The following is a 25,530-nucleotide window of genomic DNA, read 5'->3' as shown; positions in this document are numbered from 1 at the left end:
GCAAATTTTGCCCTAGTCTGGTCAGTTGGCTAATAAGTGGGTAAGCTCTCATTCTTTCATTCGATGATTGGTCCCCCCACTTGACCAAATATATTCCTCATCAAAACATTATTATTAACACAATCACCCAATCAAATGTCCATCTATTTGTCTGTTACGCACGTCTACTTTTTCACACAATACCATCTGCTACATCCACACATATATAGTGTATATACACACACATTCATCCAAATAAGAGAAATGTATGGATTTGGATCCAAATCCGGCAAATATAATCGACTCTTTTAATAAGAACTTCCAAGTGGACATAGTAACGTCCTTTAGGAAAATGACCAAATCAACCCTCAGACACCGACACCAATTATTCACCTCCTTCGTTTCTATTCTCATCATACAGATAAAGATCAATGGCAATTTCGTCAAAACATAACTTCTGCGCATGAGCTATAGTGGCTTTTTCTTTTTGGAAAATTTAAGCTATTGTGTGGCCTTAGCGTGAAAGCAAAGTCTAAAGTATATATTCTTATTACATTTATCAAGACAGAGACAGGTGTTTCTGAATTTAACGTTGGTGGAAGACATCATCAATGGTTTCTTCTTGGAACCTCCATCGTTTGTGAGCCGTTTCTGGGTCCAATTCATTTTTGGGGGTGTGTTTGTGTGCGTTTTTTGGGGTGTGTTTGTGTGTGTTTTGGGTTTGTCTCTGCAAGCAGTTCCTGGGCTCTGTTTGGAAGAGGGTTATGTGGGTTCAGAGGAGAGTGATGAGTTGGAGGAGAGTGGCGAAGTCTCTGCAGGCTGTGGTGGCTCATGGTTCGCTCTTCTCTTTCACCCTCTTTCTCGTTCTCAAGCTCGATTGTGCGGTGTCTTACTCTTGGTGGTTAGTAGTTTCTCTTGTTGCTTTTCTTTTTTCTCCGTTGTCAATGTGATTTTCTTTTCAACTGTTTGGTAGCCGAGAAAATGATAAAACAGATGGAAAATTTGGGTTCTTCGAACAAACATCCTAGAACCCAATGTTCCCAAAATTTTCTGTTTCAGTGTAAAATAGGTTAATGGTTTTAGTATCTCTATGAAATACCTTTTATTTTGGAGATGATGTGGATTGCTTAGAAATTCATTAATTGTTCTTTGTATTTATGTTAATTGATTGCCTGATTCTGGTACATTTGAAAACTAAGTGTTGTTTTTGCTTTGAAATTTTCTAAACGTTTAAAAATACATAAGCAAGTTCATTTTTTTTTTTTTAATTATTCAAATTTCCAGTTGCTTGTGTTTTGAAGTACTCTTTTTTTGGTTGTAGTGGGGTCATTTGAATCTAACAATTATATCTTTTATACCTCAGTTACTTGAGATAAAAATTCGGTTCTTTTTTGAAAATTAATTAAATCATGGTTGAGATGACATAATTCAGTGATTTTTAACCTTTTTAGCTGAAAACTTCTTAGAAAAAATGCCAAGAGTGTCAATCTCAATTCAGTAAAATTGTGATCGTCTATGGTAGAATTTGTACATAGGGGGACCATGCTAGCAATATATTGTCTATCTCTGTTCCTTAAATAAATTTAAATGTAGGTGCTAGTTGTTTCAACTAGTTCAGTCTTTCTATTATTGACATTTAAAACGGCGTGCTAGTCATTTCAACCTAGAAAGCACGGACGCTCCTCTGGGATGTGTCACGGCGATGTTGGATACATGTCTTGGACACAGCTACAGAGTGGCCTGGAGTTTGAATATCTTTTTTTTTTTGGTTGGACACGTTGGGAAACTTTTGGACGCAAAGAGATAGTTTTGCAATTAGTTTAGAAATACGGGGTTTCAATTTAATTTCAAAACATATTATGCGTTAACAGAAAAATAATATAAAATTTTAGGGGAAAAAAAAAGAAAACACTCATCCAGCCCTAAGCCCCAAATTAATGATTATATTCATGGTATTGTGGATGAAATGAGCAAAAATCGAACTTTTTGTATATGTGATTGTTAACAACCATTTACTCTAAAAGCTTAAACTGTAAGAGAGGGTGTAACTTAAATATATAAATCCTTATAAATCCTTCAACAGTGGTAATATATTATATCATTATTTTATTGTTGTAGCCTGGTGTATACTTGTTATATTTTTGGAGATTTGTTGTATCGCCGTGTCCGTTGCGTTTGTTACCTATGTCCCATATTTGTATCGGTGCTTCATAGATTCCAACTAATTCATTCTTGATGCTCTTCTCCCAGAGTATAATCCCATCATCTGCAAAATAATTCCAAGGTGACACTTGAATGGTAATATAAGTATTTCCATCGTTTAACACTTCCATTCACAGGGATATATGAATAGCGTTTCTATTTTATGCAGTTGCCCTAACTATGTGCTGTATATGAGCAGTAACAAGAGAATATCGTGTAATGTTAGTCACTCAGGAGGGCAGCAAATATTTTAGTTATTATCTGTAGAAACATTTTTTCCAATTTGATGCACTAATTTTGTCTTGTAGGAGTATGCGGGATGTAGTGTTAAACTTCCTTCCTCACTCAAATTTTAAATGGCTTTGCTTTTGGTTCAATTTGCAGGATTATTTTTGTACCCCTTTGGTTATTTCATGTGGTTGTAGCACGCGGCAGATTTTCCTTGCCTGCTCCATCAATGCCTCATGATCGCCAGGTATGACACATTATAATGTTTTACTTTTAATTATTATTTGTTTATGTGTCAATTTGTTATGTTGTTCTTGTGGAAATACAGAATTTGTTTCTGTATGCTATGATAATAATAACAAATTATGCACTCTTCCGTGGACAGTGGGCACCATTTCACGCCGTCATGGCGACGCCGTTGCTTCTTGCTTTTGAACTACTCGTTTGTGTGTATCTCGAGGGCAGTTATGGTATACAGGAAACACCCAACATCAACAAATATTATCAGACATTGCCCTGTTTTTTTTTTTTTTTGGTTATAATTCTTATTTTTATTTCTAATTTTGTTTATTGTTATTACAATTGAGAAGTTCAACAGCCAAATTGTTATTTGCTCCATGCTAAAAATCTTTATCTAATTTTATTCATTTGTAAACTTCATACAATGTTATGTGTGACTGTGCATTACTAAATGTCTTCATCTGCACTGGTCTTGGTCATTCTTCGAGTAATTAGAACTTTCCAACTCATTTCATTTATGAATTGTAATGTATTGCAGCTGTAAACTTGAAGATTGTCTTTTTGCCCTTGCTGGCACTTGAAACAGCAATTTTGATAGATAATGTCAGGTAACTTTCCTCTTTTGCAAGCAGATGGATCATATATTTTAGGTTTCAAAGCTGTGTAATATACTAAACCAAAATTTTAAGTAACAGCCAAGATACAAGCTATTCATGGTGTTAACTAGATAAGGCATCTCTTTTATGGTCATTACTTATAATTTATAATTTATAATTTTTTATTTAACTTCCATCATACACTTTCCAATTTATCTTGGCAAAATGTGTTTCATTCTTAGCAAGCAACATTTGTTTCTCATTTAGGATGTGTAGGGCTCTAATGCCTGGAGATGAAGAAATCATGAGTGATGAAGCAATATGGAGGACCCTTCCTGTAAGTTTGTAGTTGGTCGTACTTTGAATAAAGAATTGTTTTCAAAGAAGACGCAATCTGATTATTGTGGACCAAAAGATGCTTAAATGATCACTACCTAGGCAGGATATTGAGAACTTGGTTGGGGTGTGCAAGTACTGACCAGGAAACCAATTAACCAACTATGGTTTCTTACTGCACCCATATGTTAGACCATCACTTGACTTAGGCTGTTGCAGTTTGCTGCTCTCGCCATAGCGATTACTTTTAGTTGGTAGCTTATATTGCTCAAGTGCAATAAGATCGAAAAGGAGCAAGGATTAATATTTAAAGATAAAGAAAAGTATTAAAAAAATTAGAAAGTATCATTTAAAAAAAGAAAGGGGGGGGGGGGGGGGGGGGGCACAATTGCGGGGTCTGGGGAGGGTCAGATGTATGCAACCTTACCTCCACATGGAGAGGTTGTTACCGGTTTCGAACCTGTAACCTCCATATCACAATACAACAACCTTACTGTTGTGCCAATGCCCACTCTCAAAAACAAAAACAAAAATTATTAAATACGTAGGTCAAGTGGTCAACTATTTCCTGTTTGATACTTTTTATATTCTTGGAAAAATCAAATGATTAAATCTTGAAAATTCGGGCAAAGATTTTTGTATTTACCATGTTATTCGAATTGAACATTTATATGGTATCATTAAACAAAAAGCAAACATACCTAGAATAAAAATGATTGGTGCATTATATGTGAAGAGAATAATGTTCAAATTAGAAAAAAGAATCCCTAACCTTTCAAGCTCTTTAAAAGTCTACATTTGGGATATCTTGACAGAAATTTGCCTGCTATATTATACTCTGGGTTGTCTGACAGAATTTTATTTGATTTTAACGTTTTGATTGTCCAAGTTGTTCCATTAAGAGCTGCAAAGGACGGCACCAATTGGAAAGATAAAATCACTAAGGTCTAGTCAATGGTTTGTGGATCTTCCAATTATAATTTATCATTTCAAAATAGATGTATGCTCTAAAAAGAAGTCGAGGATAAGCTTGCATTCTAGAAGCGGTAGCTTCCTGCATATTTATTATTTCAAAATAGTTGTATGCTAAAAAGAAGTCAAGGATAAGCTTACATTCTAGAAGCGGTAGCTTCCTGCCTCCTTCATTCCTACTGCCTCCTTCGGAGGGAAGTTCCCTTCCCTTTTCTAAAATGCCTGATTGGTCTGGCTCAGCAAACGTACAATGTGGAGCTGCCTGCTGTTTGGCTGACCCTCTTTTCCCCATTTGGGTTGGGTTGACCCAGAAGTAACACAAGAAGGAATGGAACCACTGGAGAGTCATCTGCAGTTCACACTTGGGCAAAGACGACTAACTTTAATACCATGGTTGGACATAATTGATCATTGTTGGGGAATATTTTGTTATAAAAGTAACCCTAAACTGGATTTATGTCAGTATATTACAAGATGCTACGGGAAAAGATTCATTTCCCTTGTCTTCTTTTTTGTGCCTTATTTTTCTTTCTGGTCATTAGGTAGCATTGAAGTGTTTTTTAAAAATAATTTATTCTAAAATTGTTAGAAGGATAATGAAGTGAATTGAATCAATTTTTGGTTGAGAGATCTGTATCTGATGCTTCCTTTATTATTGCCTGGCTAAGAAATGATCATGTTTTCTAATTTTTACTCATGTCTGTTTGGAACTCCCTAGGGGATTGTTAGTGACTTGTTTCTTTGATATCTATATGTTATGAATACAAACTGTTGTCATTATTTAACCAAATTTGATTCTTAATGTTCCTTGACATTTGTTGATACAAAGTTGTCAATCTTTCCTTTCAGCACTTTTGGGTTGCAATCTCAATGGTGTTCTTCATTGCTGCAACAACGTTTACTCTTCTAAAGCTATGCGGTAATTTGTTTGTTGAGAAATATTGAAATAGCTCTTTCCTCTGTGATTAATTTTAACGAAGTATGCAGTTTTCTTTTTTCTTTTTTTCTTTTTTTTTCCTTGCTGTCATTTGTTAATTTGGAGAGACTTTTTTAATTCTCAGCGGGGTTATCTTTATTAATAAGAAAATTGTAGGATTCTTTTACTCTTCTTGTCCTGTCAAGTCGTGGATCAGAAAAAAAGTACACGCTTCTAGTCATTTGGCCCAATATCATGCTTGCTATGGGGGATATTTGTTTTTGGTCATAAATTTTTCTTCGATTAGGTACTCACTTTGGGTTAAGAACTAGTTCTATAGATCATATTGTTGATGGTGTTTAAGCTTCAAACTTTGCTCCAATTTCAACTTATGAAAGAATAGTATAAATTAGATTTTGAATACAAATAGATGGATTTTTATCTTACTGTCAATTTTACTTGGGAGTTGGTTTGCGAAAGGCGTCAATACACGCATTGGTTGCTCTTGATGTAGTGTTAGCAGGTGCCAAAATGTCAGTCTGTTTGTCTTTCCTTCTTTATGAGGTTGTTCTTGTTGATTGTGTCATTTAATCTTCAGGAGTTATTTAGGGAAAAACAAAAAATCTTCAGGAGTTCGTTATGTATCAAGATGCTCCTGTTGTGGTGTTGTACTTTGGATTCTCTGTTTCATAGATAAGATGGACTTCTTATAATGGCAGCATTCTAGGAATATTCTCTTCATAAATTACACCAACTCTGCAGATTTAATTGGTAACAAAGAGCTGATTTTCCAAAGCCTTAAAAAGCTCTTTTGTAGGCATTTTAAAAAGTGCAATTTTATCTCTTATTATTTAGGAACTTCTCCGGATCGATCAAGTCTCAGCGCCTTGGTCAAGTCATAACAGGCTCAGCCGAGTCCGAGACTGATACTCATCGATATAACAGTGGGAATCAGAATTTGGCCTCGACTTGGCCTCGTCTCATCCGAGTCCCTAGGGAATTGACCGAGTCCATCTGATGGTTTGCAAGGTCAATAAAATTTCACGACTGGTACAGATCTCGGACTCAGCCAAGTCCCTTGGGCATAGGCCTCGTCTTGTGTGACTCCCTAGGGAATTGACAGTCTATATGATGGTTTGCAAGGTATTATCGGGGTAATGTAACGGAATCGATATCTCAGAGGCCTTTGTTATTGCTTGTCTTGATTCTAATGACTGTCATTGTATTAGGATTCAGGAGTTACTTTCTCCTCTCTTTTTTCTCCTGTTACTTGTTCATCCTCATTCTCCTTTTCCCTAGTTTCTTCTCACTCACTCCATTTATAGTGTACTAGAGTATTCTCTAGCTTTTTCTCTATTCATTCAGGATACCAGTATTGCAGATAAAAATAGATCTCTTATAGTGATCATCTCCATTACTGTCTTTTGGTAAGCATACCTGTCATTATCTTTTATAATGTGTTATTCTTCCATTAGGAATTAGGGAATAAAGAGGGTGTTTCCCTTGGTGTTGGGAGAAGATAAATGAAATGGAGAATTGCTTTTGTAATATCATGAAACTGTCGCTTAGCTACCAAGTTGAAGATGATTCACCGGCTATCTATGGTATCAAATGTTGGGTGAAAGAATTATGTACAAAATAATATCATAGCCTAAACGAGGATGTTAAGATCGACTAGTCCATGTACAAAATAAAAAGGAATGAGTGCATACGTAAAAAGCTAGAGCTATCATTTATGATGAGAAGACGAGGAATAGAAGTCCGGATGGTTTTGTCATGTGCAACAAAAACAAAGGAATATGTAGTCATGTGCAATATGATTTGATTTTAAGGCACTTTTAGGACCGGAGGAAAGTCAACAAATGTACGGTTGAGGCTCTGACATAAGATATTATGTCATAAAGCAACACTACCAAGTTAGTATTAAAGCTTTGTGGAGTTGAGTTGGGACTTGAACTTTCTTGGACAATAGAGAGAATGGATTCTGATCAAGGATACAGTGGAAAATATGTAATGTAATAACAACTATGAATAGTTATACAAGTGCAAAAGCAGGTGTCAGTATCTGACAAGGAATTTTTCTGGTGCAGTGACTGCTAAAAATTCAAAGAGCAATATACCTATAAAAAAGAAGACCCAGAAAATGACAAAGGAGGAAAAAATAGGTATGTCCTTGTCATGAAGAATGTGAGCAATATTGAAGTGTTCAATGGGAGTGGCAGTGAAAATAAATCCTTATGCAGTCTTACTTGGACATTGTTTGGAGGTCCACTGGTCAGATGAAGCATTCATAAAATTCATCGACTAATCCTTGGGATGTTCTCTGTTTGATTTCGTTCGAAATCACAATATCTTTGGACATCTTGAAGAAGCACAATTTAATTGTATACACCTTAAGGAGAATTAATGGATACTCCACAGAAAAAGATCTGCATTTCCACATGAACTTGTGAAAATTGGATGTGGTTAAGAGCAATACTTATAAGGTGGCGTTTTTGAGTTCGGTTCCCCTCCTTTGAGGTCAGCCTCACTGGGATTTTTTTCTGGATTAAAATTGGCATATGGCATTGGTGCCTGCCATGTGTCTTGAGGGGATTAGTCTCACCCAAAGGGTGGGGACACCCCTCTAGTCACCAAAAAGAAAAAAGAACTTGTGAAAATTGGATGCATAGAAGGGGATAAGTTGAAAAGGATGTCAAAGAAACGTTTCAATGGAGAAAAAGATGGTATCTTTTTCGCTGCAAGCAAGTTTGCGACTTTCATTTTTTTTTTTTTTTTCATTATGAGCAATCTACATTTCTCGTCCAAACAATCTTTGTAAGTTTTTCTTTATTTGGAAATAAAAGGAGCTGGTACTTGATTAGAATCATCAATTCTTAAGGAATCAAATGTCTGTGTTGTTCAAACATGTGGTCTACCTCTAATAGGCACTGCTTTAAAATTTTCGCTTGCATATAGATGCGTATAAACAGGAATTGTATGTCCTTCCTAAATGCATTGTGATAATAGTTTCCTTTTTCTATTTTATTCCCACTAAATGTGCATTTATTACTTGGAAAATATTTATGCATGGTATTGTTTAGTCCTAGTTCGAAAGATGTACTTTTTCCACTTTTCTTCCAGTATTTATCAGGTATGTTCTGACTGTTTCTTCTTGCAATTATTTGCAGGTGATGTAGCTGCCCTTGGTTGGTGGGACTTGTTTATTAATTTTGGGTACACTCATTTGTGTTTGTAATCATCATGCATGATTGGTGGTTTTTCTTCTGCATCTTTGGCAGTTGAAATAATATTGCAACTCCTTCTACAGTATTGCAGAGTGCTTTGCCTTTCTTATTTGCACAAAGTGGTACAATCCTGCTATCCATAGACATTCTCACATTCGAGAACCTAGTTCATCTTCAACAAATATTAGATATCTTGACTGGAATAGTGGCTTAGTGGTTTCAACTGATGAAGATGAGTACCAGAGTCGAATATGCAGCTTGCAGAACATTGGTGGTCATTTTATGAAAATTCCATTCATTAGTTTTCAGATACTGCTTTTTATGCGCTTAGAGGTATAATGGGGTTTGGAAAGTGTCTTATTGTACATGCCTCCTGACGTTCTATAAAGTTGACTCATCCTTGTTCCTTTCTGATTTTAGGGAACACCTTCTGGTGCTAGACGCATTCCAATTCCGATTCTTTTTTTTCCTCTTCTCTTGCTGCAAGGAGCTGGGCTTTTGTTTGCCATATATAGATTTGTTGAGAAAATTATTCTGTTAATATTTAGTGGAGCTGGTTCAGCAAGATATTTTAGAATATCCTCGAGAGTGCGTGATTGTTTTAGTCTCATGCACCATGGGTCGAGGTAAGCTGTAACATTTGAATGAGCTATTATTGATCATCGCTAAGTTAACACAAACTCTGACAATAATTCAAGCACTTTTTAGAAATTTTGTTCAATATGGCTGTCTAATTATTACAGGTTGCTTGGTTGGTGGTCTATTGATGAAGGAAGTCGGGAGGAACAGGCTCGACTTTATCATGATGGGGCATCTGGGTCAGTGTATTTGTGTATTGGAATGAATTTAACTTAAACTGACACCCTACATGAAAATACTGAACGTTGGTTATCTATTTTAATTCTACTGTATTAGATCAATTTTAGGAGTGTAATAATTTCTTTGTTGAAATTCTGAAGTACGAATCCAATTTGGTTGATAACCACTTCATTTTACTGTGTCATTTCAAGTGGAAGATGTCAATGCTAGGAGACAATCTGTGCAAAATGCAACTATTAGGCGAATGACTTTCCGACTCCTAATTTTTCTTCTATAACACAATATATCCCAAGTTGGAAGACTAGAAATTTTTGTATTTTGTGTTAATCGAAGAATTTGATTCTGTAATACTCCCTGCAGTGGCAAAGGTTGTAATTCTGCCATCTCAGAAAACTCAACTTGATTCTTATAGGCCCTGAGACACTGAGCCATTCACATGGCTTTATGCCAATTCCATCACCCTGCCTCATGCTGATACACAGTTCATTCCCTGTGTATCTCTAGGGCCAATTGAATATGGACTGCAAGAGCAGATGTGCTCTCTGGGGAATTTTTATTTCCATTGATTTAGTAAATTCGATATATTGGAATCGCAGTAGTAATCTTCACCATAAATCCATTGATATTTGGCATTTTTAAATAGGGTGTTTTAGATTAAGGATTGCCCATCTGAATTTTGTTTGAATCTATCAATATACGCATACTCTCTTGATGCTTCATAGTAGCTGCTGTTACAAATCTAATGCTGTATGCATTTTCTGTTATTTATATAGTCTCAAACTAATATGTCGGAGATTCTTGGTTTGCTGATCTTATTATGATTCTTACCAATCAGGTACAACACCTTTTCACCTGATGCTGTGAAGAAAATGCCTAAATCAGATCTAGCTGAGGAGGTGAATACAATATCTTTTGTCATTCCATCAATATTTTTTAAGTTCTAGCTTATGCTTTCCCCCCATCCTCATGTTTCAGCAACTTTTTAGGGTCAATGTAATCATTTGACTAATCCAAAGTTATTTTATGCTATGTTGCTGCCTAAGAATATCAATTACTTTCTTCAGATTTGGAGACTACGAGCAGCGATTAGTGAGCAAAAGGAGATTGCAAATTTTAGCGAGCTGGAGTATGAAAGACTACAAAATGTAAATTCTACAACTTTGACTGAATGTCTTCTGCATTGGGAAAAGTGGATTTATTAGCTTCTAGTCATAAGAATTTATCTTTACCAGTGCAAAAATGTCCTCTAGTTCATTACAAGTAGTTCAACTGGTTATCAAGAATTACAATTCCCAAGTGCATTGTCCAGTGCCACATCATAGCAACTGAGTGATGTTACCTGGTTCAGTGTTTCAATGATTAAGCATCAGTGCCACTGGCGTGAGTTGGAGCCTAAGAGCAGTCACTTTATGAAAATACCAAAATTAGGTTTGTCTCGATCCCTCCCTCCCAAAGAGGCTAGGACCCTGTTGTGGCAAGACTAGAACTGGGTAATGTCCTTTTAAGTGCTTTGTTCAGTGCCTTCCATCTGTCCAACTTAGACTGTAAATTGATAGTAGGGAACCACGAATAAGATGAATGGTCTGTCCTTGAAACAATTAATTTGGCTGTGTATTTTGGATTGCAATCCTAATATATGCATATTACTATTGACATTTCAAAAACACTTGCGCAACACAAGTGGAGTTGTCCAAATCAATGGCCCTAGTTTATTGCTTGTGTTACCTTATTTATATTTTTCAATAGCATTTTCATGCAAAACAAATGCATGTTCTTGAAGTAGTGTTTTCTTTGGTCTCAAATAGTAGTGTTTTATTTTTCTCTTTTTTGTCGTCCTCGTTGGCAGCAAATAAGTAGTTTAGGTTGTAAATTAGGCTGCATTATTGAAGCTTGAGGAAGACAATCAGCAGTTTTACGATTAGAACTTAGTGTTGGCAAATTGCGTAACAAAAGCAGGAGTCTGTATTTTTATTTTTAAATTTCAAAAGTTAGTTTAGTTAGTTAGTCAGTGGCGGTATCTATGTCCAAGAGAAAAGTCAAAATTTGAAGATACATCAAAGGGCAAAAAGGTAAAATCACCTCTTGAATAAGTGAATAACTAATTCACCAATTAGGGTTCATAATCATACATTCTCATTTACGGCACAATGCATACATGTTTTGATTCATGAAAAAGATATGCTGAATGCATTAAGTTTTTTTTCAATAAATATATTTAAACAGGAATTGTTAACAAAATTTTTACTTATCTGGGAAAAGTTTTGAGTCTTCTATATTAGGAGTGTAATTAGGGGAGTATTGGGGTAGAGGCTGTCACCAATAATGCTCAAGGAAATATTTTTGGTGTCACTTATTGAAGTTCTACAGTTATACAACTTATACTACTTGAGATTTGGAATAAATCTTGTGGGAAATTAACTGGACTCCCCTCAATTGTTGTGCAAGGCAATATGAGATGATATTATTTTCACTAAAAATACCATTGAACTTTTGTATGCAGACACCTTTGTTTTGACTTTCAATATATATAGCTTTTTAAAATCTCATTTTGCAAAAGATAGAGAGACAATATCTTGTGCTCCTAACCTCACGGGTTGTGAGAATTATTGTTATGGGTTAGGATTTACTCATGTTTTGAGAGGTTTGTTGCACTCAGAAAAAACTTCTTGGCACTTAAGGAAGTACACGGAACAAAATGTTCCATCTGTATGCTTATTCCTGTTTCTGATGTTAAGAGTCTACTATAGCTCTCACATACCGATTTGCTGTTTTTTTCAGGAAAAGATCCTGTGTAGGATTTGCTTTGAAGAACAGATAAACATAGTTTTGATCCCTTGTAGGCATCACATCCTTTGCAGGTATTTGCATCTCGTCTTGTGCTACCAACATATTTCTTTTCCCGTGTCTATATATATATTTTTTCAAATATATTTGTTCATTTATTTCACTCGACTTGAGCAATTCAAATTTTTTTAGACTGCAAATTCTGCTAGATTGTTGCCCCTCTTACCTAAATAAAGGAAAAAGAAAAAAGAGTGAGTCTGCTGAATAAGTTTTTTCAAAGCAAAATGTTTTCCGGTAGTTTCATAGGCAGTCTTTTACTTGAAAGTATGTGGATTTTCTTCGCGCTCCTCAGATAAGAAAATTTATGTTTCTTTTTTTTTTTTTTTTCCCACGATATCACTGTACCGTTTTTGCAACTCATGTACATGTCTCAGTCAACTTCCAATGAGCGCACATATTCACTCTATTTACCATCTTCTTTCTATGTGCAAAAGGAGCCTCACTTGTTCTGACCATTATTCTTTCTTGTGCCCCTCAGCACCTGCTGTGAGAAGTGTAAAAGGTGCCCCATTTGCCGTGTCTCCATCGAAGAACAGCTGCTTGTACATGATGTATAGTCTAAATCATCGATTGACTTTTCACAAATCGCTGAAATCAATAGCTTCTTCCAAAATCCTTATTTGTTGGTAATGACTGTAAGTGAAGCAAGCATTGATTAGATGGAAAATGCAGCTTCCATGTCATGTCCGTATAGCAATATCTAGTCAAAAATTGTACATATACACTATTGTACCATTTCATCAAAGTAGCAGATGCCTTGTATGTTTTGATTCCTTCTAAAATCTTGGTGTAAATGAAGAGGATTGAGATGGAATGTAATTTGGTTTTTTGGCATTAGTCTCCAAAATGCAGGTTTCTAAAATCAAAGTCAAAAGCAACAAAATCAAATTGAGCTTCTTTATATGTTTGGGGTGTCACTTGTTATTTTAATTTTATTATTTCAATTTAACTTTTTATTTTTAGGGTGGTCTGGGGGCCTAAGCAATTTGTTGGGAGGTTTAGACTAGAGAAAAACTTATGCTATGTTTGGTATAGTGGAAGAAAAAAAGAATGGATAACGTTATGAGAAAAAAAGAAAAAAAATTAATAAAAGAAAATAAAGAAAAGGATAGTGTTGTAATCATGTTTAGGTAAAAAAAAGAAATGGAATTATTTTAATGAATTTATCAACATATTATTTTTCATAGATTTTGTCTTATGTAAAAATAAGGGGGAATTTGGTATTAATAAAATTTCATTAAAAATACTAATCTTTCTGAAAGGGTAAATTTGACTTTCCATTTCTCACCAAAGCGACACGTGTCACCCAATTGATATGGGGGCTTATGTCAGCCCGATTGACCCATATGGAGATCCACCAGCTCGAAGTCCAGCCTGATACAGCCCAGCCCATGTGTAAAAGAGGCCCAAATATGGTACAATTAGGTAAAGACGAATGATGTATAAATAGGGTAGGGAAGGAAAGAAGAGGCATAGTGTTTGGTGTAAAGAGAAAATAACCATCAATAGAAAGAGAATTTTCTCACATCTACACTTTCCTTTCATTTTTTAGAAAACAAAACTTTAATGTATTACCTAAAATTTTCCATTCTCTTCTAAATTTTTATACCAAACATAGGAAACTATATCTCTTTCATTTCTTTCTTTTCTTTTCCTTTCATTTCTTTCCAACAAAATTGGGCCTTAATCTTAATATCATTATAAAAAAAGTCACAATGGGGACAACAATAACTTCTTGAATTGGAAATAGCTCCAAATGTTCAATGTTGATTTCAATTGTGGAATTCCCATCCTCGTTTTGAGAAGACACAAGAGAAGTGTAAAGCAATGCTAGTCATAGGGTTGCAGTTGAGTTTTTCTGTTACATGTTTGGGAATTTAACGAGTTCGGCTCATTTACTAAACAAGTTTGAAATGTTGTTGAAGTCTAAACTTTTTACTTAATAAATATACTAGAGTTGATTCTTACTAAGTCGAGCTCGAACTATTCATGAATTTGTTCAATTACAATTCTAAATATTATTGTTTTACATTTCTAAACATTAATTCGTTAAGCATTGCTTGTATTCTTCGTGCCACATTCGAAGCTTTGGAATTAAGATAGGGATCCGTAGTTAGAGCCTCATCATTGGGCCATCCTGGTTCGGCCCATTGCCTTCTAGGGGGCTGACCATCGAGTCAGGCAGTGAAGACCAATTGGCCTTGGCCCAAATGTGAACCAGCTAGCCAGGCCTACGGCCCAACACATTTGGGCTCTGCGATGTCCACTTTGATCATGAGTTCCTAGAAGTTAGACAGCTCCTTCTGAGAAACGTCAAGCATTTTGAGAAGATGTTGAAGGTAACCACTGAATTAATTTTTAAGGATGTTAGGACCCCGACCCACCATCACCAAAAGATCGAGAAGACATTGTTAATAAGAAGGAAAGGAAGGGTAAAAAACGGAGTGGAAGAAAGTCATCTAAGAAGTTTCGTTGAACCTTGTAACCATTTGGTGTGTGTGTGTGTATATATATATATATATATATATATTACTCCCTTAAATATCTAGGTCAAGTGGTCAACTATTTCCTGTTTGACAGAAATTTGCCTGCTTTATTATAGTCGGTTGTCTGACAGAATTTTATTTGATTTTAACGTTTTGATTGTCCAAATTGTTACACGCAGCAATTTGGAAAGATAAAATCACTAAAAATATGTCAGAAATAAGAAGAAAAAAAAAAAAAAAAAAAAAGATAAAAATTAAAATAAGAATATAGAAAGTTTTACAAATTTTGAAAAAAAAACGTGAATGAGGAGTTGAGAAAGACGGAAAGAAAAAAGAGGTAAGATAAATATATAAATCTTTTGGTCCTGTTAAATCTCTATTGATTACTAATAATGGATACAAATAAAAATTTTAAGGAGGTTATAATATAAGAAAATAAAAAAAAAATTGAGGCCTTTTTATTGGGCAGTTTAATAATAAAAAGAAAATAACATTTTTAAGAAGATTATAATATAAATAAATAATTTTTTTTAAAAAATTATAATGTAAAAAAATATAAATTTTGGGATCTTTATATTATTAGTTAGACTGATAATAAGAAGGAAATAATTTTTTTTTAAAAAATATAATATAAAGAAATAAAAAAAAAATTAAAACCTTTCTATTAATTGGGTCTTACACAACCACCTAAGTCGTTTAAAGATTCAGCCGCCTCCGTGACATTGCTATTTTCAATTAAAGTCCAAGTTCAATAAATTGAATGTTGCGTTGGACAAAATGGGGGTGCTTTTTAAGAATCTTTGGTGTACAGCACGTAATCGAACGTTGACCGCGTCAATAAAGTGCTCATCACACCTTAAGATAAAATTAACAAAGAAATTCTTTGTGGCAGTTGACAAAAAATAATAAAACTATAAGATTGTCTACGCCTTCCTATTATTGAAAGTGTCATGTTATAATTGGACAGTTAATAATACTTTATATACAATTCAAATATTTGAAAATTAATAACTTAATATTTTTATAAAATCAAATACTTCAACTGTATTTTTTAAAGTTGCTCTTAAGATTTGTACCTCTAAAAATGACTTATAACTCTCACAATGATTATGTCCTATCGATATCACAAATCATGTCATATTGTAAGAGATCATGTAACGTTATTTTAGAAAATGTAATAGTTGATTATATTCATGAGTTAAAAATTTAGTTATGTGAACTAGGCTTAACGAAGTCTATCATGTATGCACATGAGCTCAAAAATAATATAATAGTAAAATAAGTTTATGAGTTCAAATATTAAAAAAAAATCTTTTTTTCTTTTAAAGGGAAGAAATTGAAATAAATTATTGTACAACACATTAATTGATATTAGAAGTACGTGTATTTAGTGTCATAAATATTTTTAAAAAAAATTATTTATTATCATAAATGTATATGATATATAAGTACATATTAACATTTTCGCTTCATTTTCAAGAGTTTAAAAAGATAAAATGAGAGGAAGAATGCACGGTGCCTAAAAGACTAAGGCCCTGTTTGGCGTGGCTTCTTGGGTGCCTGAAACGGGCTTCCAAACCCAAAAGTCCGTTTTGAAAAAAATAGAGTGTTTGGCGTAAAATGTAAAATGGACTTCTAAGAAAAGTGAAAGTTCCTAAAATGGACTTCTAAGAAAAGTGAAAGTCCCAGAAAGCCCATTCTGGAGAAGCCTACAAAACTTGCTTTTAAATTCACGTTTCCGAAGTCAAGTGAAACTTTTTAAGTAACATATTTCATTGACGATTTTACCCCAATATATTTCCTAAAGTAGTCGATCATATCTCACTCGAAGAAGGAAGAGTTGTAGAGAACCATGTTTTTAATCTCAGGTTCATATTTCTGATAGAATATTTTCTTACTCGCTTATTCACCGTAGATTAGTTGCTCATTGATGTAGCAGAATTTTTTCTGGGTCATCTCAATACCCAAAAACCAATAAGACGCCAATTGTCGGAAAACGGAACATGGACATCATTGGAGACGCCGGAAGTTGAATAAATTGATCGAGCATCGATTCCAGCGCTTGCGAAGCATGGAAGCTGCCAGCAAACGATGCCGGAGACCTCCATGTTCGGTGCTTTCCGGTGTAGATTGGGAGCCAAATCAAATTACACCAAAACCGACTAAGTTTCACCCCTATTTTGCCATCACCGATAAACCGCCATAGTCGCACCACCACTACCGCTCAGCCACTGTCGCGCCAACACTACCGCTCAGCCACTATCGCGCCAACATTACCGAACTCTCTAAGCAATCTTTCTAAGCAAGGTCTCTCTCCACAGTACTAAAAGAATTCTAATGAGTCAGGCAGAAAATTATTCAAAGTTATGGTTGTGAAATTAGGGGAGAAGCACATAGATAATAAATGCACTGGGCTATCCTCCAATTCTATATATTAATTGTTCTTCATCCAATTCCACCACTGCCCTATTCTTTCTTTTTCTTTTTTTCCGATTCGGATCAATGTTTCAGTATGGTCCTCTCAATCTTGAATTTTGTGGACAAACGAAGTGATTTGTAGGGTAGAAATTCACTCCTATATATTTAGCAAATATCTTAGCAATTTCAATTTTAATGGGATTCTAATTCTCTAAACACAGCAGACATATATATTTCTATTTATCTCATTCAATTTACATTAAATAGTCTACTGGGTTATACCTGAATTTCAGGGATTTGAATAGGCTCTTAAGAGCTTTGGACATCAAAATTTCAATTTATTAGAATATTTTTTTCCACTAAAAAACATCTTTTTTAAAATAGCAACATATATCATATATATATTCCCAAAAGCTAACATGGTTACTGCAATTAAAGATTAATATGATTCAGTATTATGTCAAATGCAGGTAAATATTATAAGGGTATTTATGTAAATTTGTAATTATTTAATAGCATAAGGACTTTGTAATCAAACGCATATCACGTGAGTAAAATGATTTTTTTTAAGATAAATGAACATTTTAAAAGTAAGTCAACCAAACACCTTTTGATTCCCAAATTTTTTCATACAAGGTGATTTTTGTAAGTTCGTTACAGTGAAAGAACTTTTCACATCAGGAAACTCCTCCAAACATGGCCTAAATTATTTTGTTCAATAAAGTCGGTACTCATTGGAGCTTCTGACTGTGAGAAATATAGTCATAGGTCCAACCCGTGATAGGAATCTCCAATCAGCATTAGTCTCTTACCAATATGTACTGAATGATAGAAAATAAGCATTACTACATCAATGAATGACATTTCATAGTGCCAATGCCAAGTGTTGACCAAAATGGTGTAATTCGACCATATATTGTAGTATTACTATTTAAATATTATGTAATACTATAATATATATACCACTTCGGCCTGTCACCAAACCTCCCTTCCTCTCGAACCTCACTCCTACCACCCCTCCATTTTTCTCGTCTCCAAATTCCAGATTATTGAGGTCCACAATACATTCCTCTTTATCACCCGATCACTCATCAAACTAGTTGGTGGTTCCTCTCTACAACCTATATCCACCGAACCTATCTCAAATTCTCCACCACCGCCTCTAGAGACTGAAACCCTAATCACAGAATCACCAATTGTCAAAGAATAAACCATTTGAAGATGTCTGACCACCAAACCTAATTTAAGTTTCCACCACTAGTTGTGGTGAGGGGCGTAGGAGAGAAGGGGTGGTGGGAGCAAGGTTCGAGAGGAAGGGCGATTTGGTGACAGGCCAGAGGTGGTTACGGTTGTGATGTACCACTGGTTGTTATGAGGGGCGTAGGAGAGAAGCACTCCCTTAGAAAATGGTAGAATAGGAAGAGACAAAGGGAAAATTAAGGTTTTTAAATTTATTTTATGTCAATTTTGACCAAAAACTGGTCAGAGGGACTTATTTGCACATTTTTAAAAATTTATGGACTAAATTGCACATTTTCAAAAAGGAGGGACTATTTGTGCACAAAACCTATATTACAGCGGGGCATTTAACCTTATAAAAAATCATTTTTTCTTTTAAAGGAAAGGGATAGAAACAATGCGATTCGTTACGCGCTATAATAACATCACATGTCGAATTTTCAGTGTGCGATTCGCTACACGCTATAACAATATAATCCAATATTGAAAACATAATTTATAAATCTATTACAAGTCTAAAATCATACTTCAAACATACTATCAATGCCAATTTCAGGATTTAATCATTAAATCAATAGAAACGGAATTTAATCAAATAAACTAATTAAATTCCCTAACTTTCAAATCTCAATCAAATAATCCCTAATCAATGCATATTATACAATATAGCATAGTATATACATACATTCACTAAAATCTCAATTAGGCCAATGGCACAACAAGGTAGAATTTAATTATATCATGATAATTAAACTTCTAAATTTCAAAGCAACTTCAAATGGTCCCAATTTAATATATACTAGTACACAAGTCCTAGTCATCATGATTATCAAGTAAAAAACTTAATTGGGCCAAGGGAACCACTAAATAGATTTTAATTAATCATTTAATTTAAAATCTCTAGATTTTCATACTTGTCCAAATACTCTCAAATTAAAGTATGTTAACAAACATGCTAAGACTTAATTTAAAAGCATACTACAAATTCATTTCATGAAAAGTATGGCCATGAGATTTAATCTTTCACTAAAGATAAATATTAAATAAAAAGTGCAATTCTTATTCAATTAATCCCAATTTAATATATGTTAACAAATATATTAAAACATGATTTTCTAGCATACCACAATTCCATTTTAAGTTATACACATCTTTGTGAATTAAATTTCATACAAAGAAATAATTAATACTAATTTTCTAGAATTGATACAAGGCATGCAATTAAGTTGTATAATCATGCTAAACACTCAATAAAACACACACAAAAGCCTAGAACATCCCCTACCTCAATTTGAGATGAAAATCTCAAAAGCCACCAAATGGAAACCGCTCCGAATCCGACGAAACTTCTAGGTTTTGTCGGGGACTACACCGTGCACATAACCCCCAAGGAAGCCTCATCAAAATCACAACTTGACTTCAAACCCAAACTCAAAGAATGGTCAGAAATGGGTTCTAATAAGGGTGAAAGAAGCGCGTAGTCAACGCGAACACTAAACGCAAAGGCCCTTCTATGTTCTGACGAAGGAATGAAGCTCAAAAGAGGAGAGAGAATGTGGCAGCCTCCCTTGGGCTGCCATGGAAGCTTTAGGTCATGCAAGAGAGTGGGGAAGATGAAAAAATAAAATATCTCACCCCCCTTTTATAGAAATCTCAAAAAGTGCCCCGAACGAGCCCCTTCGGATCCGAAAAAGTGAAATTTGAGCAGACGCACTCAAATGACAAAACTCTATGAACAAAAAAGATTCAAAATGAGAAAATATGAATAATGGAAGAAACGGCGTCAAAAACTGAATCCCGAGCAGAAAGTTATGCCCCAAACAAGTTTGGCACTAACCGGGACCAAAAACCCTGAAACTGGAAAACAATGACCAAAAGAAATTTCTAAGAGTACACAATTCGACGAAAAGTGAAATGAATCCCGTACGAGAATTCAGGCTCAAAACAAGGCATTTAGTAATAACTTTCATTAATTGCACAATGGCCCTCCAAAAAGTGAAAATTGCACTAATAGCCCAGAATGAAAATATCTTCCAAAAATATTTTCTTAAAAATCCCTAAAATAAAATATCTTCAAAAGATATTTATGAAAAATACCCTAAGAAAAGAAAATAATTTCAAAGAACTTTACATCCATGCCCCTATGGACACCGGGAGCAATTAGAGTACTTTCTTGCAAAAGTAAAGATACGTATTTCGTGAAAACCACTCAAGATGGAGATACATGAAGTCAAAAACCAACTCCTAACACAAGAAGTGTGATTACGCCAACAAAGTGTCAAACGGGGAAAAGACAAAATAGGGAAAAGGACGAAATAGGGAAAAGGACGAAAAGTGAATAGTGTCGAAAAACGAAAAATGTGAAAACGACTCGGTCCTCAAAGGAAGCTGTCAATCCACAGAAAAGAGTCTTGGAAATCACTCCAGAGCACTCGAGACGACACTAAGCAAAGAGGAACTGAACTCAGAAAGGAAAGACAACGGAAAAAAAATATTCGTGAAAATCCGGGTCATTACAGTAAAGCAACAGGGTGTGTCAAAGACATGAAGGTGAGACCGAACACCTATATAAGGAAGAGGTGCACGGTGTGTGTGGAAAAGTCATAGCTAGTTGACTTTTGATAAATGGAATTATCGGTTGACTTTCCATATCGATAAGTCTATCACGGATCAGTGGTACATGGATTAAGTTGCAGAGTGAGCTTTTAAAGATACTCCAATTTAAACAATGGGTGCAAATGACAGTTGGTGGTACCAGACTAACGGTACTTTCTATAAACAAATTGGAAAGAGGATGCAAGGACTGAGTTTCACAACTCTTAGTTTTTTGTTCATCCTGGTGGAAATATAATGCTTCACAGTATAAAGCAAATGTTTGGAGGATAGGTAGGAGGAGGGACATAGTGATTTTGTCTGCAAGTCTAATATCTATTAGATAATCAAGATAAACCATCAGAGATCACTAGATCCTTGTAGACATTTTCTATACTGAAGTGGAAATGACAGAGTATTTTCCACGGATTTAGTTAAGGGATTGTCGCTTTTATACAAGGGTCAGGATTTTGGTTGGGATATTGGTTCACTGATAAACTAAATCAATTTCATTATCTATTTTGAACTACTAAGATATCAGATTATATAAATAGAACGAATCACGAGACTACTTAGATGCATCAAAATGGTGATTTACACTTTGCATTAAGTTCTGTCTGATGGAAGGGAATATGGATGTGGATGCTCTCAACAACCGATAGGATATTCAAATCTTTCGGTTAGTTGTTGAGTTGGCAGTTACCATTTTTGTTTGTGTAATAATGACACTGGCTCTTACCAGGGTAATTGAAGAGGTCAACTTAGAATATCGGAGCTGACCTGGAGGCGGTTTTACCTTACTCAAATAGAGCTTAAGGCACTGGAGGAGGATTTATAGATTCTGTCACTGATGTTACGGAGGTCGGAGTGCCTAAAATGTAAAATATATAATTTTACGGTGCACTCAGATGGTTATGCGTTACATCGGGACATCTATTGTTAGTTTTGGTGCGCCGGTACGAATCGGGACATGTACAAAACTGTCTATAAGTTTAACACCTGGTGGAAAGGTGAAAAATTGATAATCGGATATCACTGCAGATTTTTGCCACTTCCTTTTTCAAATTAGGAGTAGGACTAATCAGGACTAGAAGGTCGGTAGAAATTATCGACATTAAATTGGAAATATTTCAAATAGGATAAGAGTGATGGATTAAGTAAGTTCGCTTATAAACATTAACTAGAGTAATGTTCACTTTGGAGTTTTATATCAGTTCTCTTTGCACTAATAATGGAGAACATTATAGGATGTGGATATCCGTAATAATGGATGAAAGTGCTATTTCGAAGGAATTTTCTGACGATGTTGGAGTAGTAACTTTGCTTCACATCTTCGAATGGGGGATTTGATCGGGACATTATATTTGATCATGGAGGATATGCTTGGGACATATATCCTAGGTTTTCATGGATAATTGGAAGTGTTTACTTCACTTTTCGGAGTTTTTGTTTGTCATATAGTTGGTACAGGGAGGTTGGTGTGACAACGATTGCAATTTTGTATTTTATAGTGCAGACATCTCATTTGTTGGTTTTAAATGAAGGTAAGGGTTGTACAATCAGACCTTGACTTCATTTAAGGATACGGCGGAGAAAAATACTCTCATTTCTAATGAATTACGCGCGGTTTAGTGGCGGCAGTAGTATTTTGTAAATAATGAACTCGTCCACTAGAGTTTCTATCAGGAAACGGTTGTTTGGGATGTCTTCCATATTGGAAGTAAGGAGTTTTTGGAGAAAAGTCAGTCTTATATCTTAAATTGCATTTTCACGGAATGTGTTTATAATTTTGGGTAGTAGCCTATAATTTAGCGTTACCAAAACGTTAGCGTTGGGTGCATAAAAGTTTTGTGAAATCTATGCTATCGAATTTGGAGGAATATGGATTTGTACCCTGGTATAAATATTGGGTACGGATGAGTTGTTGTAACTTACAACCTACGTGTCGTATATTTTCGTATTTCTTAAATATAGGAACCATTAACTTTCTAGGAAGAAGTTGGGATTCAGTGGAGCCCATACACAAAGGCAGCGTCCACAACGGAACGGAAATGAAAAGAATTCAGAGTTTCGTGAATTCCGAGAAAGGAATTCCTTTTGTTATGGGAGAAGAATGTAATACCCCTAGTGTTCAAAAGGATATAATTGAAATTAAAATTTTATTTCTTGTGCATTTTTAGTTGTTTATGTGGCTATGTGGTTATGTGGCTTGATGGTATGTGTTTAATTGAATTAATTATTTAATTGATTATTGGGCTGGTTGTAATTGTTTCTTTGTATAATTGTTTAGCTTGGTTTAATTGTTTTAAATTGAAATTATTTTGTATAATTGTTTAAATTGCATTACTTGTTTAATTGAAAGTACATGTTTATATTATTTTTATTTGTAAACGGAGTTAGACTTGGATAGGATCAATGGACTATTTGGATAGTGTAAATGGGTACAGTTTTTACCCATGGATATATGGGTATATATGTATTTTGGGTTAGTTTAATTAATTATAATTGTTAGTAATTAAATTAGCTTCATTATATATTTTTTTATATATATGTAATATCAAGTTTTAGGGTTTTAGATATATTCATTAAAATTACCGATTTATATAAATATATGTATTTTATATTTTATTTCTGTGTTTGCTTTGCCGACTCCTCACATGAATAGAATTAGGTTAAAACTATTTTGCCTATATATATATTTTTTATTATGTCTGCTTAGGGCTTAAAACACAAACTGTATTCACAAACAATGAGGTTTGAGAGAAAATAGAGAGAATGAGTTAGGGTTTAGCCAAGACAAGGGCTGAACAGATGAGGGGTATTGGACGCTTTCTCATGGGTTGAACCTAGGGTAACAAAGGAGTTGACGACAATCAGAGGTCACCGAAAAGTCTAGATAGAGGACGGTTAAAGGTTTTAATTTGAAACCTAGAGGCAAGTTTTATTTCTTGCTATTTTCCTTTGACCTGTGTTCTGTGCATGCCTAGGTACTCTCTAGGAACTAAACGGATATTAATAATGATTAAGTATGCATGTTAATTCAGGTTTTAAACTTTATATGATGTATTGATTGATTGAAAATTAATTGTTGATCAAAGTGTTTCATATTCTGTTTAATTGTTGTTAATGTTGCATACTATGTTTTAAAAAGTTTCTGGGATAGTTTTGGGTCATGGAAGGACCTCTGGGGACCTAAACAAAACCTTACAGAGGGTTTTAAACATTGTCGAAGATGAAGATGACGACAGGAAACAGGGATAGAGCTGGCTCCCAAGGGGTTGGAGCCGGCTTCCTAAGTATTTTTGCCCACGGCTCTCTGTGAGAGAGAGAGATGGCTCCATGGAATTAGGGAGCTGGCTCCCGAGGTCACAGAGTCGGCTCCCAAGGTAGGGGAGCCGGCTCCCTTGTGTGGGAGCTTGCTCTCTCATTTATGAGAGCAAGCTCTCTTGCATAGTTACTTACTGGAATTTTTTTTAAAGCACGGTTTTGATTTTTTTTTAGATTTCAGGACTGTCTTGGGTTGGTAAATGGGATTCTAAATTATTTTCATGACATATTAGGATCCCATGATGTATAATTTTTATCTATATGCTATGTATTTGAACAGTATGGAAGTTTAAATAAGTTTGCATGCGATTAATGGACATGGAGGATTAAATTGCTTAATATTATTTTAGCAATTTAAATAACTGTGACATGATTTTTAAAACCTTGATTAGATGCATAATAGGGTCGTATGTTTATTAAACTTTATTTATGCCTATGTTGAATTTTAATTGATGAACCATTAAATTTTGTTCTGTCAATTACATGGATTTTATCCTAGATTTTAATTGATGAATTATTGAATTCTGTTCTGTCAATTACATGGATGCTTATTCTAGATTTTTAATTGATGAACCATTAAATGTTGTTTTGTCAATTACATGGATGTTATGGATTGTATGCACCGGTATGGGATGGTGGCATACTAGGGACGGATTAGTTTAAAATACTAAGTCCTACCTACTCTAGAATAAAGGAATGGATTATAAAATTAAGTCCTACTTATATTTAAGTCAGATCAGCTGAACAAAGTTGAATGACTAACTGGATTACTTACTACTTATATTTAAGTTAGATCAGCTGAACAAAGTTGAATGACTAACTGGATCACTTGCTACTTATATTTAAGTCAGATCAGCTGAACAAGTTGAATGACTACCTGGATTTCTTATGAATGGATATGATAGGATTTATATATATATGATTATGGTACCGCGATATGAGCTTGAGTCTTAGGATCGATGATTAGGGAGCGTATATGCATTGGGATGCATAACTGGCTATGATGGTAAAGGTATACCCTGTTAGGCTTAGGTACACATACGCACTTCAAATGCGTTTTATATGTTGCCTTCTATTCAGGTTGTATAATACCCCTAGTTTTAAAAGGG

The 25,530-nt window shown here is 34.7% G+C and overlaps 1 protein-coding gene across 1 annotated transcript; it reads left to right on the top strand.

Moving 5' to 3' along the window:
• Positions 1-448: 448 nt before the first annotated feature.
• Positions 449-13,196, top strand: LOC132294684 (uncharacterized). Its single transcript, XM_059792627.1, has 14 exons — positions 449-880; positions 2,566-2,656; positions 2,795-2,879; positions 3,188-3,257; positions 3,513-3,582; positions 5,403-5,472; positions 8,640-8,685; positions 8,780-9,029; positions 9,117-9,322; positions 9,440-9,514; positions 10,351-10,411; positions 10,580-10,660; positions 12,294-12,373; positions 12,838-13,196. Exons 1-14 carry the CDS (start codon positions 744-746, stop codon positions 12,914-12,916), a joined length of 1,401 nt encoding a protein of 466 aa, XP_059648610.1. The 5' UTR covers positions 449-743; the 3' UTR covers positions 12,917-13,196.
• Positions 13,197-25,530: the final 12,334 nt, after the last annotated feature.

Source organism: Cornus florida, unplaced genomic scaffold (genome assembly GCF_030987335.1).
Source record: "Cornus florida cultivar Cherokee Brave unplaced genomic scaffold, ASM3098733v1 CherokeeBrave_3.0.0_Hap2_Chr02, whole genome shotgun sequence".
In the NCBI taxonomy this organism is placed as follows: Eukaryota; Viridiplantae; Streptophyta; class Magnoliopsida; order Cornales; family Cornaceae; genus Cornus; species Cornus florida.
This window is presented reverse-complemented; position numbering and strand designations above follow the sequence as displayed.

Bases quoted from the DNA above. Each gene is read 5' to 3' on its own strand.
- LOC132294684 (XM_059792627.1), top strand. From the start codon at position 744: ATGTGGGTTCAGAGGAGAGTGATGAGTTGGAGGAGAGTGGCGAAGTCT. The intron at 8,686-8,779 runs GTACACTCATTT...CTCCTTCTACAG, and splicing joins GACTTGTTTATTAATTTTGG to TATTGCAGAGTGCTTTGCCT. The intron at 9,030-9,116 runs GTATAATGGGGT...TTCTGATTTTAG, and splicing joins TGCTTTTTATGCGCTTAGAG to GGAACACCTTCTGGTGCTAG.